Source organism: Mesoplodon bidens (assembly GCF_964165515.1).
Source record: "Mesoplodon bidens genome assembly, chromosome: 9".
In the NCBI taxonomy this organism is placed as follows: Eukaryota; Metazoa; Chordata; class Mammalia; order Artiodactyla; family Ziphiidae; genus Mesoplodon; species Mesoplodon bidens.
Genome location: NC_138166.1, coordinates 103999418 through 104019540, shown reverse-complemented (window position 1 = coordinate 104019540; position 20123 = coordinate 103999418). Strand labels below are relative to the sequence as shown.

Here is a 20123-nt window from a genome sequence, read left to right as displayed (position 1 = left end):
TGGGAGAACTGTAAATAAAGTAATGCTCAGTGTCGTGTTTGGGGTCATACATGTGTTAGTTAAAGAAATACAAAGCTTTTGTTGAATGAACTGATACTTCTTCAGAACATCCATTATCCACATGAAGTTAGATTTCATCTAAAGATGTTTCTTGTACATTACTGGGAAAGTAGCAGTGTTTGATACACTCTACCGAATGTTTTCTTTGTAGGCCATTGACCCAGGGCCTTCCTGATGCTGGTGTGATAAGGCCCACATATGTGTACAACACTGACCTTGCATAATTTCATATTTTACAATCTCTAGACAGGTTGATGAGATTTTAAATAACAGATTTCTTAGTCCCATAATCTGCCTTCTTGACTATCAGAAGTCACAGTAGGGTAAACTTGCCATGCTTGAATGTTACAAGTTCTTTTTTAACTTACAAAATAAAATACCGGGCTTCCCTGGTGGCGCAGTGGTTGAGAGTCCGCCTGCCGATGCAGGGGACACGGGTTCGTGCCCCGGTCTGGGAAGATCCCACATGCCGCGGAGCGGCTGGGCCCGTGAGCCGTGGCTGCTGAGCCTGCGCGTCCGGAGCCTGTGCTCTGCAGGGGGAGAGGCCACAACAGTGAGAGGCCCGCCTACCGCAAAAAAAAAAAAAACAAAATAAAATACCCAGTTGAGGTATATTTTAAGTCTTTTAATATAAAAGTACATGCTTAGGGCTTCCCTGGTGGCGCACTGGTTGAGAGTCTGCCTGCCGATGCGGGGGACACAGGTTCGTGCCCCGGTCCGGGAAGACCCCACATGCCGCGGAGCGGCTGGGCCTGTGAGCCATGGCCGCTGAGCCTGCGCGTCCGGAGCCTGTGCTCCGCAACGGGAGAGGCCACAACAGTGAGAGGCCCGCGTACCGCAAAAAAACAAAAACAAAAGGTACATGCTTAGTTCCTGTTTAACCAAGGAAGAAAAAACTATCAATAAATAAGTTCTCTCACACAGGTAAATAAAAGGGTATGCTAATTTTGATTTGGTATTAAGAACTAATTTATCCCTCCTACATTTTCTTAACATGGAAGGTAAAATGTTACAATGGTCAATACCAAATATATAATTGGGTATTCAAAGGAAGGACAGTACATTCTTATTCATTCAGGCAAGTACTGAATGTTTTTATTTGTAAAAAAAAAAAATTGTTAGCTTTAGAATAGGGCTGTTTCAGACTGTTCAAAAGACAAATGAAAAAGACAAAAAGCAGAAAACATCAGAATGATAAAACGTAAGGATATTTAAAAGGCTTAATGTGTGCTTGCTTTCTGCCCATACAAAATCACTTATTACATACGTGCGTGCAATCAAAACCGTATTCGCCGATTTAAAAGAGCCAGTGTCCATTGTACTGCGTCCTGGTCAATGAACCAACCACGTCAACTGTCACTTTCAGAACCCCTCTGTTATCGCAGAATAAAAGTAATACAAGGGCCTCAAAAATGAGTTAATGTTATAGGAGGCTGCCGCAATAATTTTGCAAGGCATCTCTCTCGACCAATTTCACTAACATTTACTTAAAAATGTCTTTCCGCTTATCAGGTAGAAGCAGTGGGCCTGGTTCACGTCCCTTTCCATTCTCAGGCTTCTAAGGACTAGGCCAAAGCCTGGTCCCCGGGGAAGGCTGGGGTCAGACCGGCTGCACCGCCCCCCTCGCCCCCTCCCCCGCGCAGGTGAGCCGGGAGCAGCGCGCGGAGCGCAGGTGCGCGCAGACCCCCGTGCTCCTCGCGCCGCGGCGCCGCCGGATGACGTCAGAGCGCGAGTACACGTGGCGGCCGCCTGACGTCAGCGGTGCCGGGAGGGAGGAGAGCGGGACTGGTTCCGACGGCCCGGCTCGCGGCAGGAGCGGGTTCGGGCGATGGGGAGAAGACCACTAGCCGCGCCGGGGGCACTGGCGCGCCTCGGCCGGCCCGCAGCGCTCCGTCCCCGACTCGGCCCAGCGCCCCCGCCCTTCAGCTGGGACCCGGGACCCGAGCTCCAGGGCAAGAGGCGTCACCTCGGGTCCCGTCTGGCAGCAGCCGGCGACGCTCCGCTCCCCTGCGCCCGAGGCCAGTGACCCACCGCCGCCACCGCCGCCGGCCTGCGAGCCCGCGGGCCCGCCCCTCGCCGCGCGCATGCGCCGCCCTTGCGGCCGCGCGTGCTGACGGGAGGGGCCTCCGCGTTCCCTTCTTTCCCGGGACCGGCCCACTCCGGCACCACCGACGGGGGTGCGTTTCCCCGCGACCCCCGGGCTTCCGCCTGATGGGGTGGCGGCGGCGGCCACGGGCCCCCGTCTCTGGAGCGGGCTGCTCGGTGCCAGTGTCCGTGGGGCGGCGGGCTGCAGCAGAGGCGCTGGGCGGCGCCCCCCGACCGCCTGTCCCTCGGCTCCCCCTCGGCAGCGGGAGGGATGGTGCGGCCCGCGGGGTTCGCGCGGCTCCCGCGCTTGGGCGGCCCGGCGCGGGCGGGGGCGCCGAGGGCGGGGGAGTGGGCCCGACTCACAGGACTGGGCCGGGGCCGCGCGGGCCGCGCCGTTCGGGAGCGGGCCCCGCGGGCGGGCCGGGCGGGGCGGGAGCCGCCGCGGAGCCTTCGGGCCGCCGCGACCATGTCGGACCAGGCGCCCAAAGTTCCTGAGGAGATGTTTAGGGAGGTCAAGTACTACGCGGTGGGCGACATCGACCCACAGGTACCGCGCCGCCCCCGACCCGACCCGACCCCCGCGTCCCCGGCCCGTCCTCGTTCCGGCCGCGGGCGCGCGCCAGGGCGCACAGCGTCGGGGCCCCGCCGCCGGTTGCCCGCCGGCGTGGCTGCGCGGAGGCTGGGCCGCCTGGCGCCGAGCAGGCCGGCAGCGGGGCCGGAGGGGAGGGAGGGGAGAGGGAGCTGGTCTGCGGGCCCCGCGGTCGGGGCGGGAGGAAACCTGGGAGGGGTGCTGACCCCTGTAACGGGGGGGGGGGAGCCTGGGGACCTGCGGGATCCGCGGCAGGAAGGGGCTGTGTCCGGGCTGAGGGAGGAGGGCATTGGGAGGTGGGTCTGCCCTGGAGCCCTGCGCCGATTGTCCCCGTCCCCGCGCGGTAGGGGACCGGGGTGCTGTCTCGTGGCCGCCTCGCCCGCTTCTCACTCCGCTCCCTTCTGGGCGGAGTTCGGACAGGGCCGCCCTTGCCGCGGCAGCCTCGGCGGTCTGGGCTCCCCCGACGCCCAGACGGGGGGGTCCGAGCGTGGCGGGAGCTTCGGCCGGTGGCGCTGGTAGGGACGTGGGTCCCAGGCTGCTGAGGGGACGGCTAGTCGCTCTGGTGTGGCAGCCACCCCAGGTCGCAGGTCTGCGGCTCGGTCATCTCGTGTGCGGCAGTGAACCCTCAGTTTACCACCAGCGGATGCGTGTTCCTTGATTTCCCTAATTGGGTGAATTATACAGTAATGGAAAAATACCGGTAACGCCGTCACACTAAACATTTGGCCTTTTTTGTCGTTTGGGCTCCTGCCAAAGGATATCGTGGCTTTTCCTAAGCTTTTTCTAAGTAGAACATGTGTTTGAAGTTTAGAATGTTGTTCTTCCATTGTGAGAATGAACCGCAGCTGAGTCTTCAGGTGATTCTTCACACTGTTCTTTTTTCTAAAGTTTATCTTTACAGTTTTATCACCTGGGTGTTTCATTGGCCCTGAGTGCTAAGCTTGGAGACTTGCGGTCTGGGCCTCCTGAGTGGAGACCGATACTTAACAAGTAAAACGTGGGTGGTCTAAAAGGATCTGTGGAAGGCTGATAGGCCTTGGCCTTCCAGAGGCTTTTGCCTGTCGGTATCTTAGTCACTAAACTCCCTTGGATCACCACCTAGGTGGGTCCTTTCTCCACTGTAACTCTCAGGTAAAGAGGCTTTGAATTTAAAGGTAAACAGGTGCTGAGCTCAGAGGGCTGAAGTGCCTGTAAGGTGCGGCTTCTCCCTTCCAGAGTTTCCCTTTCTTCACTGTCCACCGTTCCTCCCCTTTCTCATCCCACCTCCTATTTCATTTTAGGACTTTGGCTCTTAAGAGTGACCTGAACCACGTGTTACTTAAAACCTGGAGCAAGCTGCACTGGAACCATGTTTACTCAACTGTGAATCAAATTTAAGGGCTTAAAAATGTCCTTGCAAAGCACTTTGATCTGAAACAGTATATTTTCTAAAAAGTTTAGAGCCAGGATATTCGATTCCCTGAATCTTATAAATGTGGGTTCAGAGAGTTCACGTGCGTTGAATGAACATCTAGTTCACGTCCACGTGTCGGGTGCACTCGGCTGCTCTGAGCGGGAAGCGTGCTCCTGGCCTCCAGCCTCCCCGCAGCCTCCACTGCTGGCCGTGACCTCCCTTCCCTTCCTGCTCTGGCGTCTCATTCACTCCCAGGGCTTTGCCCTGTCTCTGTAGTGGGCTGAGGGCTCCACTCAGGCGGGACCCAGGTCTCATTCTCCATGCGCTGGGTGTCTTCCTCGTTCTTAGAGTGGCACCAAAGAAGGCCATGCCCTAAACTGAGACTTGTGTCTTCCCCCCACACACCCGCTCTTCGACGGGGTCCTCGGGAGCAGTGCCGTCCTTCCCCAGTTTCTCTTCCACGGGCCCCTTTTGGTCACCAGATCTTGCTGCTTCTCTCACATCATCATCTTGTCCCTGATGACCTTCCTCCAGTTCAGTTACCTGCCTCTTTCACCTGAATTATTGCAGTTGTTTCTTAACAGGTGTCATGGCTCCAGTCCTGCAGTGTAAGTGCATTCTTCTTACACTGACGGTAGTCTTTCTGTGAAGGCTGATGATGCCTCTTCCCTGCTGACCGGCCCTCAGTGTCTCTCCAGGAGACGTTCTGTATTTTATTTCAGGATAAAATACACAGGTTCCTGCACAGCATCTATGGAACCCAGTCCACGGTCTAATCCACGCTCAGCTGTCCAGCGCATTGGACGCTGCTCTCTCCACGTGATGCACGTGTTTTTGCTTTGCTGACGCCTTTAAGTTCATAAGGATTCAGCTCCTGTAGCTCCTCTTCCAGAAACGTTTCCATTTATCAGAAACTACCTGTCCCCGAACCTTTATGTTTGAGACATGGCGTGTCGCGTGCTAGCCCAGTCTCAGCACTTACGGTGCTGTGCTCACCTTGTCTGTCAGTCCTGTGTTCAAGATGGACCCTGTCTAGTACCTGGGTCACAGGAGCCTCCGTGCTTACCTGTCAGCGAATCAAGATTTGCTGCTTTTTGTTGTCCCCAGATGTTTCACTGCATATGACTTAGTGCAAGGTTATTAATCCTATGTGGAGAACATGGTGTGCGTTTATTACAATTTTCACTGTCATAATTTGTATAAATTGAGAATGAAATGCAGCATTTTCCATTTTAATTTGTGTGGTTTTTTAAAGGTTATTCAGCTTCTAAAAGCTGGGAAAGCTAAGGAAGTGTCGTACAATGCACTCGCCTCACACATCATTTCAGAAGACGGGGACAATCCGGAGGTGGGAGAAGCTCGGGAAGTCTTTGATTTGCCTGTAGTCAAGGTTGGTAGTAAATTTAATGAATTCTGTGCGCTTCATCAAGTACCTTGAGAGCAGTACATTGAAGTTTCAGTGCAGCTCTTCTCACACTCTGCTGAGGTGCGGCTCTGGGTGGGAGATGCTCTTGACATCTGAGGAACCATCCAGCAGAAGGCCCTTTACGTGAAATCAGGCTTCAGCAAGGTTTTTGCACGTTACAGCTTACGCACCTGCTACGGGTGGCCCCATTTTGTCACCGTCTGGAAGTCGTCTAAGCCAAGGAAACGTGTTGAAGGCAGTGAACGTGCTGTCTTGAAGCAGATGACGTTGGTGAATTCTGCTAAAAAAGTACTGATTCGAAGAGGAACTCCTGGAACAGGGCTCCCTTCCATCCCCACTGGCCAGGGGTCCTGATTTCCAGGCAGACAAGTGTAGGGGAGCCCTGCCCTCTCTGGGCTATGTCTCTGCTCCCCGACAAGGGTCACAGTGACCACTTGTCCCACTGTCCCTCTGGTGGCTCTCTGTTCCTCTCTCCAGCTTGACCTGTGGGAAGTTTATCCTAGAAAGTAGTGGGTGAATGGTTCAGTTTTGTTGATCTGCGTACTGTGCTGCTCTGTTGTGGCTGCTGATTGAACTGACTGCTGTTAAATGTGGGTTTTTTAAATTTAAGTTTATAATTTCGATCCTTCTGTTTTTTCCTCATCATTTATACTGTATATTTGTTTTAAAATGGTTCTGTTCCACTACCATTTTTTTTCCATGCTGTTACATGTGTTATTTTAAAAAAATCAACATGACAGTTATAGTGGCTTAATAACGAGAAAGGTAGGAATTAGGAGAGAGTGCCGCTGAGTCCGGCTGGGCAGCGGGGTTGCTGGCTGGCTGCTGCGAGTCCTCACTGCCCCCAGCGTCCAGGGTCTGAAACGCTGCCCTGCAGGCTTAGAAGCCTGATTTTGGAACATAAGCCTGAAAGCAGATCTGACTCACAAGAAGGTTCTCATGAGGGTGCTGTGTAAGTCGGAAACTTGCAGCGGTGAGGACGGTGGTCGTGTTTCTGGCTGGATGCTTATTTCCACCTGGCCAGCGGGCTCACTCCACTCGAGCCTTTGTGAAGCCTGACAGCAGGTTTCCTGCCGGCTTCACCTGCTGCCGCCTTGTAGGAGGGGTGGACCTGCCATGGACACTATGCTGTGGACCCCAGCACCGGTTCCCTGGGGCCCTGTTTCAGCCTGTGGTCTCCTTCCGCTCTTTCTTGGCTTGAGGGACTATGTCTCATCCCTTCCCCTGTCTACAAACTTTTTTCTCCTCAGACAGTAGCCTGGAGCCTATTATCAAAGTGACTTCACATGTGTTATGTGGATTTCCTAGTGCACCTTGAAAGGGCAGCCTTGTTAACATGTTTGGGGCGCCCAGTCAGCTTCCGCAGACCACTTACTGCGGTGCTTCTTAAGTCCAGCGACCCCTCAAGCCCCTTTTTGTAGCAAATATTTTGTAATACCCCCTTTATTATCCTGAAATGAAATTCTTATGTATAGTAACATCGTATAACTTGAATATATATCTGTATTTATATATAAATTGCCCAAACTGAAATGTAAAAAAGAGGAAAAAAGGAAAACAGATAACAGAAAGTCTGCATTTCATTGTGTAAATACCCTGGAGGATGGGGTGTAGAATCCCCGTGGACCTGATCTTCTGTCCTGCAGATGCAGGTGCCAGCTGTGAGGTGACGGTGCAAAACGGTGACCCATCCTTGCTAAAATTCTGGGCTAAACAGCGCTGTCTCCTTCATCTTACACTGAAGTTGTATTCCCAGGGAAGTCCGTCTATAATACGGCTGCATAAAAGCAGCCATCACCCAGCTCCCGCCGTGATCACCATTCTCCCAGTCTAGCTGAATGTATCCCCGTCCTACTTCTCCCTTTGGCTGTAGTATTTTAAAAGGACTCCCAGGCATCCTACTCTTAGATCTCTTTCAGCATTCTAGCCTGCTTTTAAGTTGTGGCAGCACCTATACTGTCCAGCGACTGCAGTGTTGCATTACAGGATGGTAGAGTTTTCCAGAACCCTCCAGCAGTTTGAGCTCATTCCAAGGTAGTGCTGGTAGACCCTCGAGTTCTTGTCTGAACCTAGTAACTTTCCTCCTGCGGGCTGCGGTTGGTAGTGCGGTCTGTGTGCAGCCGAAGGCGGAGGCCTGGTTCTCTAAGTGTATATCCCTTGGCCTTTACCTTAATGTTAAATTTGACAAATACTTTAAAAATTTAGGCATCCTTTTGCCCAGGGACAGTTTATCTTTCTCATATTTGTATTTTATGGATGTTTAAAACTTGCTTCTTTAGGCACCAAGATTTTTAAAATAATCTTTTTTAATGGAAATATTTTCCTCAGTGGCCTTGGGGCCTCTTAATTATGCTGACTTCAGCAGTGAATTTATTTTAATATATTATTATCTGCCTTTGGGATAATAGCTCCTTATTACTGTGCGTTTCTGCTTTATTATCATTAGTGTGTCCTCCTTCTTAGCTGTGTTATCTTATCTAGACTTACCTGGATGAGGGCCGCAGGGAGTCTGTTCTGCTTTACTGATGGCAGCCCCGCAGTCTGTAACCGGGACGCGCGTACGCGCTGCTCCCCAGCCCCCAGGGATAGCTTTCCAGGGTGAATGCTGCGTGCAGAGTCATAAGGGCTGCCTGTCCGGAGCGTGAGCTCCTCCGGCCGTGGGCGCTTCCCTTCCGCTGGACGCGGGAGGAGCCGTGCCCACACCATCCGAGTCGTATTGCAGTGCGTTGAGGTTGACGTAGGCTCTGAGAACCCTGCTGACGTGAGACAAAGGGGTGGCCGGGAAAACTGGTCTCAGGCAGGCCGCCCTGGTGCTCCCACGCCCCCGGGGAACGGCGGAGGGCTCTGGTGTCACTGCTGGGAATAAGGCTCGGCCCACGCAAGGGTGTCCGAATGCAGGGGGAGCGGTGGCCAGTTCCCTCCCGTCCAGCTGGAGTCTCCCCAGGACCGCGAGACGCGAACAGCCCCTGGAGACGCTGCGCGTGGAGACATTGCACACTCCCTTCCAGCTTGGTGGCTTCACCCACCAAGTTAGCTACACACTTGGCAGAATTATCAAATCATCATGAAGTGATTATCCCAAGTAGAGCCAGTCTTTATTTTATAAAATGTGTAACATTCCTACGCTCTTTGACAGACGTTACACTTACTTGTAAACTTACGCTGAGAAATTGTTGATGTTACCTGAAAACTGAGGAGGGGGTACTTTGATGTCTACAGTTCTTTCAAGGTATATATGATGCATGAGACATGGGTGTGTATGTATGTTTCAGGCGGCTGGAGCTTCTGGCAGTCAGCTGGCTACATGGGTCATTACTGTCGTTTTACGTAGCAATTCTGTGAGGCAGAGCCGTTAGGAGAAGGATTAATTTTCAACATTAAACGTAGAAAGAATAAGATAACGTTTCAAAAATGTGAAGTACCCAAAAAGGTAGTAATTAGTCTCAGGTTGTATAATTAATCTGAGTTTTGCAATTCATCAAAAGATCACCAGATGGTTAGAAATTCTCTCTGTGATTTACAAACATTGTATCTACTTGGCTTCACTGAAAAAAACTCACGAATTCATACTTGACTGGATTCAGGACTCCAGAAGGAAACGTAGGGGGGCCGTCTACACCTCAGATGGGGGTAGGGAGGGCCGTCAGTTCCCCATCCCCCCCAGTTGTGAGGACAGAGTTTCTAGCCGACCTAGAGGCTTAAGCAGTAGAAGGTGTGTAAACCTAGAATTTAAATTTCCAGGGGCTTCCCTGGTGGCGCAGTGGTTAAGAATCCTCCTGCCAATGCAGGGGACATGGGTTCGAGCCCTGGTCTGGGAAGATCCCACATGCTGCGGAGCAGCTAAGCCCGTGCGCCACAACTGCTGAGCCTGCGTTCTAGAGCTTGCGAGCCACAACTACTGAAGCCCGCACCCCTAGAGCCCGTGCTCTGCAACGAGAGAAGCCACCGCAATGAGAAGCCCATGCACCGCAACGAAGAGTAGCCCCCGCTCGCTGCAACTAGAGAAAGCCCGCGCACAGCAGCGAAGACCCAGTGCAGCCAAAATTAAATAAATAAATTTCTATACATAATAATTTTTTAAGACCTGGTAGTGTTTCATTCTATAATTGGGCTTTTCACCTTGGGCACTAATAACGAATGTCCCACTCTGATGTTTCTGCTACGTGGATACTCGTGAATGTAATCTGGATGCTGTGTAATCGGTTGTAACAGAGCCTTTAATTTTCTAGGAGCAGCGCTAGTAACATGATGACATTTTGAATATGAACTGGAACTGTGTTTTGATTTGCGTTCATGTTTTCTTTTTCAGCCTTCTTGGGTGATTCTGTCCGTTCAGTGTGGAGCTCTCCTGCCGTATCCTTTTTGGGGAAGGGGGGAGGGAAAGGGTGGGTTTAGTACGAGTGGTCATCACTTACTGAACTGGCTCATTAGTCGGGGGGGTCGTGGTGTGGTCACTCTATCCCTGCTCTTTCCGTCCTGTATCAAGTTGTACATACCTGATCCTTGTCATTACCCCTGGGGGGCTGGGGCGGGGTGGGGGGGCCAGCTGTGTGGAAGCAGCTCTAGGCTGGGACCCAAGGCCCAAGTTCTAGTTCTTCTGCGACTTGGCTTTAGGATCTCGGCTGGTCTGGACCTCAGTTCTGTTATCTTTGAAACAGATGGTTTTTGTGGTGTCTAGTTAGATGGACTATTTCTAAAATTCTAAGTCTGTGTGAACCAAATCATGAATTGTTTGAGGAATAAATTGGAGAAGAGAACATCAGGACATTTTTAGTTTTATATCATGCACCGTTATTCTTTTTAATTACATTGGTTTATTAATTCAGGACCCATGTTGATCACCTGCTGTGGGCCGGGTTCTGAAAACAGAGGGGTCGACAGGGCCTCATTCCTGCCCCCAAGGAGCTGCCCCGCACTACGTGTTGGTTCATTCAGCGTTTCCTGAGTGTGGCCCTGGAACTACCCAGCCCACATACACACTGACACACACTGTGCTGGAAGCAGGAATGAGCCCTCTGCTGTTCTGTGTTCCAGGCCTCATAGTCCCTGTTTTCACCCTGGAAGTGTGAAGCTTCCCTGCAGGGTCATTCCAAGCATAATCTGATTTTGGAGATCACTTCTGTTAAGGTACCTAATACCATGCGGGCATGATGTTCTGGTGTTAGACCCGGGCAGAGGTGATGTTATTTACCGTGTGTGCGGCTCTGCCAGGCATTTATTACTGAATCGATGCAGATGGAGGGAATCTTCCTGTATTAAATATTTATAGGAGACCTCAAATAAACAGAGAAAATACCCCCTTCCAAGCAGCTCTTAGAGGACGTGCAGAACTTTAGCAGCTCCAGCTCAAAAAATTCTAAGGTTTCTCCTCCACAGCCTAAAGAGTTAAAGGAAATTGGTTCCTGTTTGTTTTTGGCCTTGGTTTTTTAGGAGTTTGAGTTTTGTTTGTTTGTTTTCTTTACAAGCACAGGTGAAAGAAGACTGGGAGTGGAAGGGGTGTTTTTGAGGATAAGAGGCTAGTTTTTCCTGGCCTGGATTGTGTACTTGCTACACAAGGATCTCCTGAGCAGTTGTCATTCTGTTTGAGCTCCTACTGCCCGTCCCAAGGAAGGTTAAAGGAACAGAACGAGAACTCCTGAGCCTTGGTTAGGCAGCACACTCTTACTTGGCCTTTGTTCATGTTTCCCCAAGTCTTTGGAAGTAGATAATCCCCGAACTAAGGTAGGAGGATGGAGACAGACCTTGGATGACGGGGCTGAAGGTGTGATGTTGGCGTCTGAAGAGCTCAGGGCCGCCAGGCAGGCCCGAATCTCTATGAGGTTTTCTCAGACCTGTGTAGGAGACTTCCAAACTGCAGTAAAATTTTCAGTCTGATCTTTTTGCTTAATTCACCTATCTCAGGAGGTGTACTTTTCTCCTGTAGGGAAAGGGAAGTAATACTTTAACCCATTTGAATTCTAGACACTCCAGATTCTTAAAAAAGTCATGTTTGCTTTGAATAGACCGTAAAGTACAGGCACCTAGAGGTCACGTCTGCTGATGGAGAGCCCAGTGCCCAGTGTCTGCACTCTGCAAGCTCTCAGAAAACGTGTTGAATGAATGTGAAAGTCAGAGCTTTAGAATTGGGAAGAATCTTGGGAGTTATGTATTCTAACTTCTGTTTTAACAAAGGGAAAACTGAAGCTCAGGGTTGTCTTGCCCAAATTTAGAGAGTTCGTGATGGTAATAAAACTAGAAGTCAAGTTCTTTTATGAAAGATTCTGCTGTGTGACAGAAGTAATCATGTTAAAGTAAACTTAAGACCTTCAGTTTGCTTTTAAAATAATCACTATACCATATGTGGTTGCGTACATGTGTAGGCATGTGTGTGTTTATATATATGTGTATAGTTACATGTTTTTTCCATGAGTATGTTATGCCCATTTTATTGATGATATAAATGGAGAGATTGGATTTGAAAATGCACTTTACGGAAAACCTCTCAGTTCTTTCTGTGCTGTCAACTTCTCTTTTTTCCAGTCTGCCCTGCACTCTTCTTTGGTCAACTTAAGTCTGTCTCTTTCCTAAATGGATTGAATGGGAAGCAGAGGGTGGGCAGTGTCCAAACGGGCCAATAGGAAATGTCTCTTGCACTAATCTCGTCTCATTGGAATCTTAATAACTGTAAAACAGAGTAAATGGCTTTTCTCCAGAGTCGTGTCAGATTTTCTTTGGAGTCACTGCCTGCCTGTCTCAGGTAAGCATAGTACAATTAGTCTTGTGTTATTTATACATAACAGTTCTGAGTTTTTATATGATTGGATTTATGATGTATTTGTAAACCAGTGTTATTTACTAAACTGCATATTCAGTATGACCTTATGACACACTTAAAATGATTTAAATATTCGTACTTAGTCTTAAGATTTAGAGCTTTAATGGGTAAAAGTGGTCTTTCTAAAGGATTACAAAGATTTAAAACTTGAATATGAAAGCATAGTAGAAATGAAATTAAAAGATGACAAGGAAAATTCATTCGGAAATAAAGGCAGAGAATTTTATTAATAAATAAGGGACTCATGCAGATCAATAAAAGAAAAAAGACCTCAGTAAATAAGGCAGAAAAATGAATTTACAACTTTTTATAAAGAGGAATTACAAATAAGTATAACAAAACATTTGATACACTTTATAAACAAAGACGTGAACTTTTTAATAGCGCTGAGATAAGATTTTCTGCCTATCAAATTTGTAACAGTGTATTCGGTGCTGGCGGAGCTGCAGACAAGCTTCCCCTCCCCCGGCAGGAGTGCAGTTCAGTGCAGCGGTTTTCTAGAAAAGTTGAGCCAGGTCAGAGCCATAAAATAGTCTTTCTGCTTCCCTTGCAGTTCTCTTGTGTTTAGAAGTTTATCCCAAATTGATAGAAATGAGGGCAGATTGATGCATAAAGGTGTTCAGCGCGGCTTTATTTATAAGAGGGTAAATTTGGAAACAGATGATCCACGATTTGGAAATGTTTAAGAAACCTGTTCTGTACACTTACATACTAATCTAGCTATGTAGCCAGTTGTGAATTTTGTTTTATGAATATATGTAAAGACATGGGGAATGTCTTAACTGGGGAAGAAGCAGGGTATAACATAGTTATGTACAGTATTACATCAACCAAATATAATATATAAGAAATACCTGTAAGAGGGACCAAAATGTTAACGGCAATGAATTCTGGGTAGTGTGAGAAGTGAATGTTTAATATTGTTTTATGGTATTCTGTTCTCTCAACCCCCTAGGTAAAAAACCCTCAAACAGTAAACAATTATTATGAAAAATCAAGTTGGTGTTGTTTAAACTCACTTTTTAGGTTACATGGAACAATTAGTAGCCATTGGGCAGGAAAAAGCACAGTTTAGAGGGCTCCCATTTTCTCTGACCTCATAGGCCTCATCCCTGTCTGCAGTTCTTAAGGTGATAGTTTTGAGAAGGCGTTTAGTCTTCCATCTCTATGGAAGCCTTTGAGAAAGGGATGTATCAAGGATATTAGGTGAGACGAAAAGGAATTTGATTATAATCTTGCCTTTTTCTTACACCTTTGTACTAGAGGATTATGGAACCAGGTAATATTAGTTTAATATTGTTAGATTATCGGCCAGACTCAGCTTTTCATTCAAACGGTATCACCATGATCCCTTCTCTGTCCAAGCAATAAGTAAAATTAATTTTGTTATTGTGTTTTTATGTCTCTTGTAAATTCTGTAAGTTCTTTAAAATTATAAAATCCTCTCTTTTTGTTTTTGCTACATTGATTTAATAGAGACCCTTGAAAAGTTGGCTTTTTTCCCCTTAAGCACCAGAATTTTGTTGGTATTTGTATTTTTCAGCATTTTTCACGTCTTTGCTATAAATGTATATTTACACGATGATGATCTTTAAAGTTGGCTAAAATGAAAATCTCATGATGGGTCCTGTGGTTACATGTAATTTGTATTGTTTATACTGCTCCGTATATTCCAAATGTATAGTAAATATCAGGAAAGTTTTTTAAATGAAAATATTTTATTACTCCTTATGCATAAACACAGTGTACTGTGGCTAAAATGTAAATTTTGCATTTAATTATATTTGTATGGATTGGATTTCTGGGTTCATGATTCAGAGCCCGCTATCCAGAGAGAGAGGAAGAAGCCGGGGCAGGGAGTCCTGTGGGTATTTTCTGGGATCAAGGTCATAGTGACGTGGTACTTAGCGGACCTGACTTGGGAAATATAAAAGAACATCAGGAGCGTGTGAATTTAAAACAGGGTTTAAAATTAGGGTTTAGACGTTTAAATATTAACTATGAGTTTAGCACTGGAGAACCTTTTAGTCTTGGAGAGAAATAGAACCGAGATTACATTTAACAAAGGTTCTTGCGTATGTAATAGGTTATTATGCAGTACACGTAACATCTGCGGTTTTAGTGCGCATGGCACACGTGCAGGGTGTGCTAAATCGGGCACGGGTGTTGGGGTGTGAGTTTAGAGAAGGTGGCACTGGTGTAGACTGTGGGATCAGGAAAGCCTTGGTCGAGGCGGCAAGATGTGAGGGGCCTGAAAGGATGGGCAGAACTGGCGCGGAGCCGGATGGGGGCACAGAGGCTCGTGCGAGGGGACCGGCCTCAGGACAGGCCGTGTGGCTGGGCGGAGAGGAGAAGAACAAGTGCGCAGGCCGGCGGGCAGAGAATACAGGAAACTCGATAAAGTAGCCGGCTGTTTCACTCTTGTTATATATTTAATCTTGGATTGCAAACGCAGACATTTACATTAGAACATTCGGAAAACACAGGAAGAAACCAAACAAATTAAAATCACTTGCAATCTTTTAGGTGGAATGGTCTGGGAGCTCTAAGGACAGAGAGGGCAGGGTAAGGATGGGAATGTGGACAGGAGGGACAGTCACAGTCTTTAGACTTGAGATGAGGATTTGGACTCAGGTTAGCACCGTGTAGAAGAAGGCGGCGTGGATCTAAGGAACAGATGGGTATCGGAAGGTCTTGGTGACTTGGGGACGCTGTGCAAAGAGGGGGAGCCGATGCTCCCGGTGGGCCTCTGCGTGCAGAGCCTGAGGTGGGTGCTCCACAGGGGCCACTAGGCAGATGGCTTCCTTTTCCAAGTTAGGAACATAGCCAGACGTGGGAAACAGGACCCTGACTTTTGAGGGAAAATGATGAAGTTGGACTGAAGCCCCTCCCTGTCCAGGTGTCGGGCCTGGAGATACAGCGTGAGGGGCTGAGGGCTACTGCTTCACTGCAGAGGGGCTCGAGAGGGGGGCAGGTAGTCAGGAGCAGAGCCTTGCGTAACGTGGGGTTAGGGGGATCCGGGGAGATGGGACTGGGAAGTAGACAGAGGTGGTACCGGAGGAGGCGTGGGGTCATGCTTGGGGACCGAGAAGGAAGTCAGACGTCGTGGCTGGTTTTATTGTGGGGACGGGGCGGGGCCCCAGGGAGCAGTGCGGAGCGACAGTTGGGGCCCCTCCGCGCTGCTCGGTGACCCGGGAGTGGGAAGACGGCAGCGCGGGGCTCTGTGGCTGACACACAGGCTTAGGGGTCTAGGTGGACCTCAGGTTCTGGGCTGAGGAGCCACAGGTGAGGTCAGTGGAGGAGGAGAACGGGGACCCCGTGAAGGAAGCGGGGTGGGGCGCGCGGGCGTCTGGGAAGCAGCCTGGCTGCAGGTGTTTCTCGGGTGGGGAGCGGCTGGGGCTGGAGTGGACCAGGGTGGACGCAGCAAGCGCTCTGGCAGAACTTTATAGCCTTTTAAGCACATTCGTTAGGAAGGACAGTCAGAGTCGGTATGATCTTTATGGGTCAGTTACTGCACTTATTCTCACAGTTCGCCACTCGTGATGGTGAAAAGAAAACTGCTTTATTTGAATAAAGATCATTCAGCTAAGACTGGGGAAGGCTTTACTTGATACTAGTTCGTACGAAGAAGCCCTGGTTCAGAAAAGTGCACCAGGGACCCTAGTATTTTGTGGTTGCTAAAAAATGTGAATTCAGTTGTGAGACATACTAACAAACGTATGTTCAGTGTGCAGCTACAGGACTTTGGTTCACCAAATACGTGAGGATGCTTTGTGACAGGAACAACGCCCAGGGGTGCGGATAAATGAGGATACAGCTCCCCTCCTCGGGTGAGGGCACAGTCCAGAAGGGGAATGTCACATACGCAGAGATGAAGCGGGTGCAGGGTGTGGGAGCAGTACCAGGAGGGGCGATCACCACAGTTAACCTGCAGCCAGTAGGCCTCTGGAGCACCTGCACACGCGCACACGGCAGGCAGGCAGGGCTCCAGCGCTGTGAAAGGACTGTTTGCTTGGTGGTTCTCAGTGACCTTCTGTCTTTTCCCGTCAGGGTGTTGATACAAGCTGGAGCTCTTTGTTGGAGTCTTCCAGAGCTCTCCAGGGAGAGGTAGGGAAGGGAGCTTGTGCCAGCAGAAGTTGGGAAGCACAGACATCACCTGCCTTCTTCTGAGCCGGTATTGATGCAGGCTGAGGCCTCTGTTGTGATGTGCTGGGTAGGTTGCGGGGACAGGTCACGAGTCTGATGGAGAGCCTGGCCAGGGTCCTCATTTAAATCTGGAAGACTAAAAAGTTCAAAGCCCTTTCCATTCCGTATCTCAATCAACAAATATTTCTTGACTGCCTACCCATGTGCCTGGCACTGTACTAGGTCCTGTCGTAGGTACCAAAGTGGAGGACGTGATTCTCACCTAAGGCTCCAGTCGGTAGGACAGTAGCCCGCAAGCAAGACGGGACGAGGAGAGCTTGTGGGGCTGCAGGCCAGGGTGTCTGGCGGGGAGACCTGGAGAAGGAGGGCGCCCCCGGGGCACAGAGGGAAGCCCTTCCTCGAGAGGGACGCGGGTGGAGGTGTGGCCTCTGCTCGGGACAGAGGTGCGCATTCAGAGGGGGCAGCTTGCTGTGGGAGTGCAGGGGCCGCGGGCGCTGAGCCAGGGCTAGGGGCGGGGCACAGAGGCAGGGAGAGCAGCTCAGGTGAGGGGCCACAGGTCAGGGCGCAGGTGTGGCAGCACCTCGGAGCAGGACCGGGGCTGAGGCGCCGCCCGGAGACGTCCAGGTCTCAGCCATGAGGTGTGGAGGAGCCATCCAGGCTTCCTTAGCTGAGACCATAGACGTGTAGTTTAGGAAGGTTACGTTTAAAAAAAAGAAAAGCACTTTTCCCCAGTTATAACATTAATGCTCTTGAAAATTTGGAAAATACAGAAAAGTATTAAAATTAAAATGTCCCCATAATCCTGTCACCACTAGGTAACTATCATTAACATTTTGGTGTGGAAAGAGCATTCTTAATTACGCTGATATAGATTCATTGAATGAGCTGGTTCGCGCGTTCAGTCATTTAACCCAAACGTACGCCAATGAAGAATCTGATTCTCAGAGGTTTTCCGAGTTGCTCTTAGCTGGAGTTCGGAGGCCCTGTGTCCATTCCAGGCCTCCCTCCTTCCCGATGTGATGTTCTTTCCACAGCAACTTCCTGTGCCCTGTTGAGACCCGGGCCAGGATCCAGGCCAGCAGGGTACAGGACTAGAGTTACTGCAGTCAGTGAAATAAAAATAATACCTAACTGATGGGTGCCCAGTCATTGTGATAAAGGCATATCTAGATTATGGGTTTTCCTTCATTTTAAATAAAGATTATGTAATGATTCATTAGAGTAACCTGTATTACCGTGTAATTAAATCTCACCTCCGAAGGCTGCAGGATGTAAATGTTTTTGTGAAAGTCTCTAAGAAAAATAACATTTTCTGATCGAGTATCCTGAAATGTGACACTGACTTACTAAATTAAAGAGAGATAAAATAATGATTTTTAAGGTGATTTTATAAAATTAATGTGTTCTTGTTAGTATTCACAGAGTAGTATGGAATGCAGAATAATTTCTAGGAATATTTGTGAAATGGATGAGAGCAGCTGTAGAATGCTAGATTTTTGGCCGGCTGAATAATGGCAGTTAACAAGGAAAAAACGTGCCGTTTGTCAACACTTTAAAAAAAGTAACTTGAGACAAAGTTCAGAAGTCTTAACCATAATTCACAATTTATAATAAGTTATCTAGAAAAAACTTGACTTAGATGATTATCTTAGGATTAACACCTTTATTTTTCTTAAATGTTTCTTTTGTCTTTGAGACGCTAAAATTTATTTTCTAGTAATTACGTTTTGGTAGTGACCGCCCTTAGAGAAGCAGTCGAGAGCAGTGGGAAAATACAGCTTGGAGCCGGGTCTGGGTTTCCAGTTACTAGCTGGCATTTCTGTGAGTGTGCACCCCACCACCGGGTCACGGGGACTAGGGGTGGACGTGGAGCCCTTGGCACAGTTCCTGGCACATAGGAGGCAGGCAATAAATGGTAGCTGGTCGGTTGTTGTAGTGAAACCTGTTGTACCATGTGAGCCGTTGCATCTGGAGTCTCCACTTCATCGCTCAGCAAGCATAAGAATTGTTCCTTTTATGCTTGCCTTATTTTCTGTGTGTTTGATACTTAACGTTTTCCCCTGAGCTTGCGCACCACTGTATTTTTACCTTTTATTTTATCCATTTCATAATTAGTATTTATTTGTTATCAATTATTAAGGAGTTCCTTAAATATGATTTTGATACTATTGTATTTAAACTTTTTTAAAAATGACACAGGTGGAAGATGGAGTGGTGTACTAGTTCTTTTTCCTATCATTTTTGTTATAGAACGAAATAATCCATTCAATCTCTGGAGTGTGGATATAAGTATTTTTCAATTTACTTGGTGACAAGGCAAAAAAAGTGACGATTATAAAACTTACGATAGGAGTAAAAGTTTTTATTATAACAAGCAAATAGCTAGAAGCTCATCTGTTTTTCCCACTAATACCCTTAGGTTAATTTCATTCAGTAAGGGAGAAAGTAGATAAAGCAAAATTGTTATGATGTCACAGTGTATTTTAATCATAAAGTGAGCAAGTAGCTAAGCAGAGGTAGAGACACCTGATGAAAGCTTGCTTTCTGGTTCCTGCCAGGTGTCCCCTGAGGACAGAAGTGCCCTGTGGGCTATGCTCACCTTCCATGGCGGGGGCTGCCAGCTGACTCTCAACAAGAAGTGCACGCACCTGGTTGTTCCAGAACCAAAGGGGGTAAGCGTCCCATGTACGTTCTCCTGTTGAATGTCATTTAAGTATTCCCAGTAATCAGATATCTTCTTTGAACTTCGTTTAAATTAAATGGACTCCGTTTTACAAAAGCTGATAACATTAGTTTATATTATTTATACACAGCTTCATTCCACAAAGGATGTGAGATGATTATAAATTTTGTTTTGAGCCAGATGTGACTTTTAAAGACAAAGAAATTTGGGTTTATTTCATGTTGAAAATAGGACAGTTTTTTGAATCTCTAAGAGTTTCCTTTCACGTCCACTGAAACTTCAGTTCATTTTTGTGAAAATACGTATTAGTCCTCTTCACAATTTTTTAAAAGGCTTGTACTGAGGATAATTATAAGCATGCACTTGGTGAAGTTCTCAGTGTACTGTCCTTCTTAATAATCTGGGATATTTAAAACTGCATTTATCTCCTTAAACACGGGGCTCTTCTCTCTAAGCACTGGAGGGCCGTAGGGCTTTGGGGTCCCAGGTGGGGTCCCAGGTCACCAGCATCAGCCTCCCGGGACTTGTTAGAACCGCAGTCTGTCCAGCCCGCCCCAGACCTAGTAAATCAGAACCTGCCAGGGAAGGGGGAGCCCAGGGAACCTGAGGCACGTGAAGTTTGAGAACGACCGTTGTGTGGAAATCAAGCTTTTTTCCTTCCATGAACAATTATTTATGAGTTTGAGAATTAAGTCTGTTTATGGTAGGAAAGCCTTTTGACTGGCTAATGTCGCCGCATGTCAGTCATTGCCTCCGTTTTTTGTCGCCTTCCGTCTGAGTCAGCGCTGTGTATGTTTCACCCACGTGCACCTGACTCACAGGAGGGGTGGGAGGCGTGTGGCCGGGCCTGGACAAGGGGGGTGTGGAAGGCTGACACCCCCCCCCCCGCCAAGAGGGTCCCTTTCTAGGGCGTCTTTGAAGCAGAGG

General features: G+C 48.5%; 1 protein-coding gene across 1 annotated transcript in view; it reads left to right on the top strand.

The window, feature by feature from the left end:
• The first annotated feature begins 2529 nt into the window (after positions 1 to 2529).
• The window catches only part of PAXIP1 (PAX interacting protein 1), a 48282-nt gene continuing 30688 nt past the window's right edge, over positions 2530 to 20123 (top strand). Inside the window, exons 1-5 of the mRNA XM_081243454.1 lie at positions 2530 to 2692; positions 5383 to 5517; positions 9863 to 9906; positions 12226 to 12289; positions 19072 to 19185. Coding sequence (XP_081099580.1) covers positions 2612 to 2692; positions 5383 to 5517; positions 9863 to 9906; positions 12226 to 12289; positions 19072 to 19185 — 438 coding nt within the window. The 5' untranslated portion in view covers positions 2530 to 2611. The remainder of the gene's footprint in view (positions 2693 to 5382; positions 5518 to 9862; positions 9907 to 12225; positions 12290 to 19071; positions 19186 to 20123) is intronic.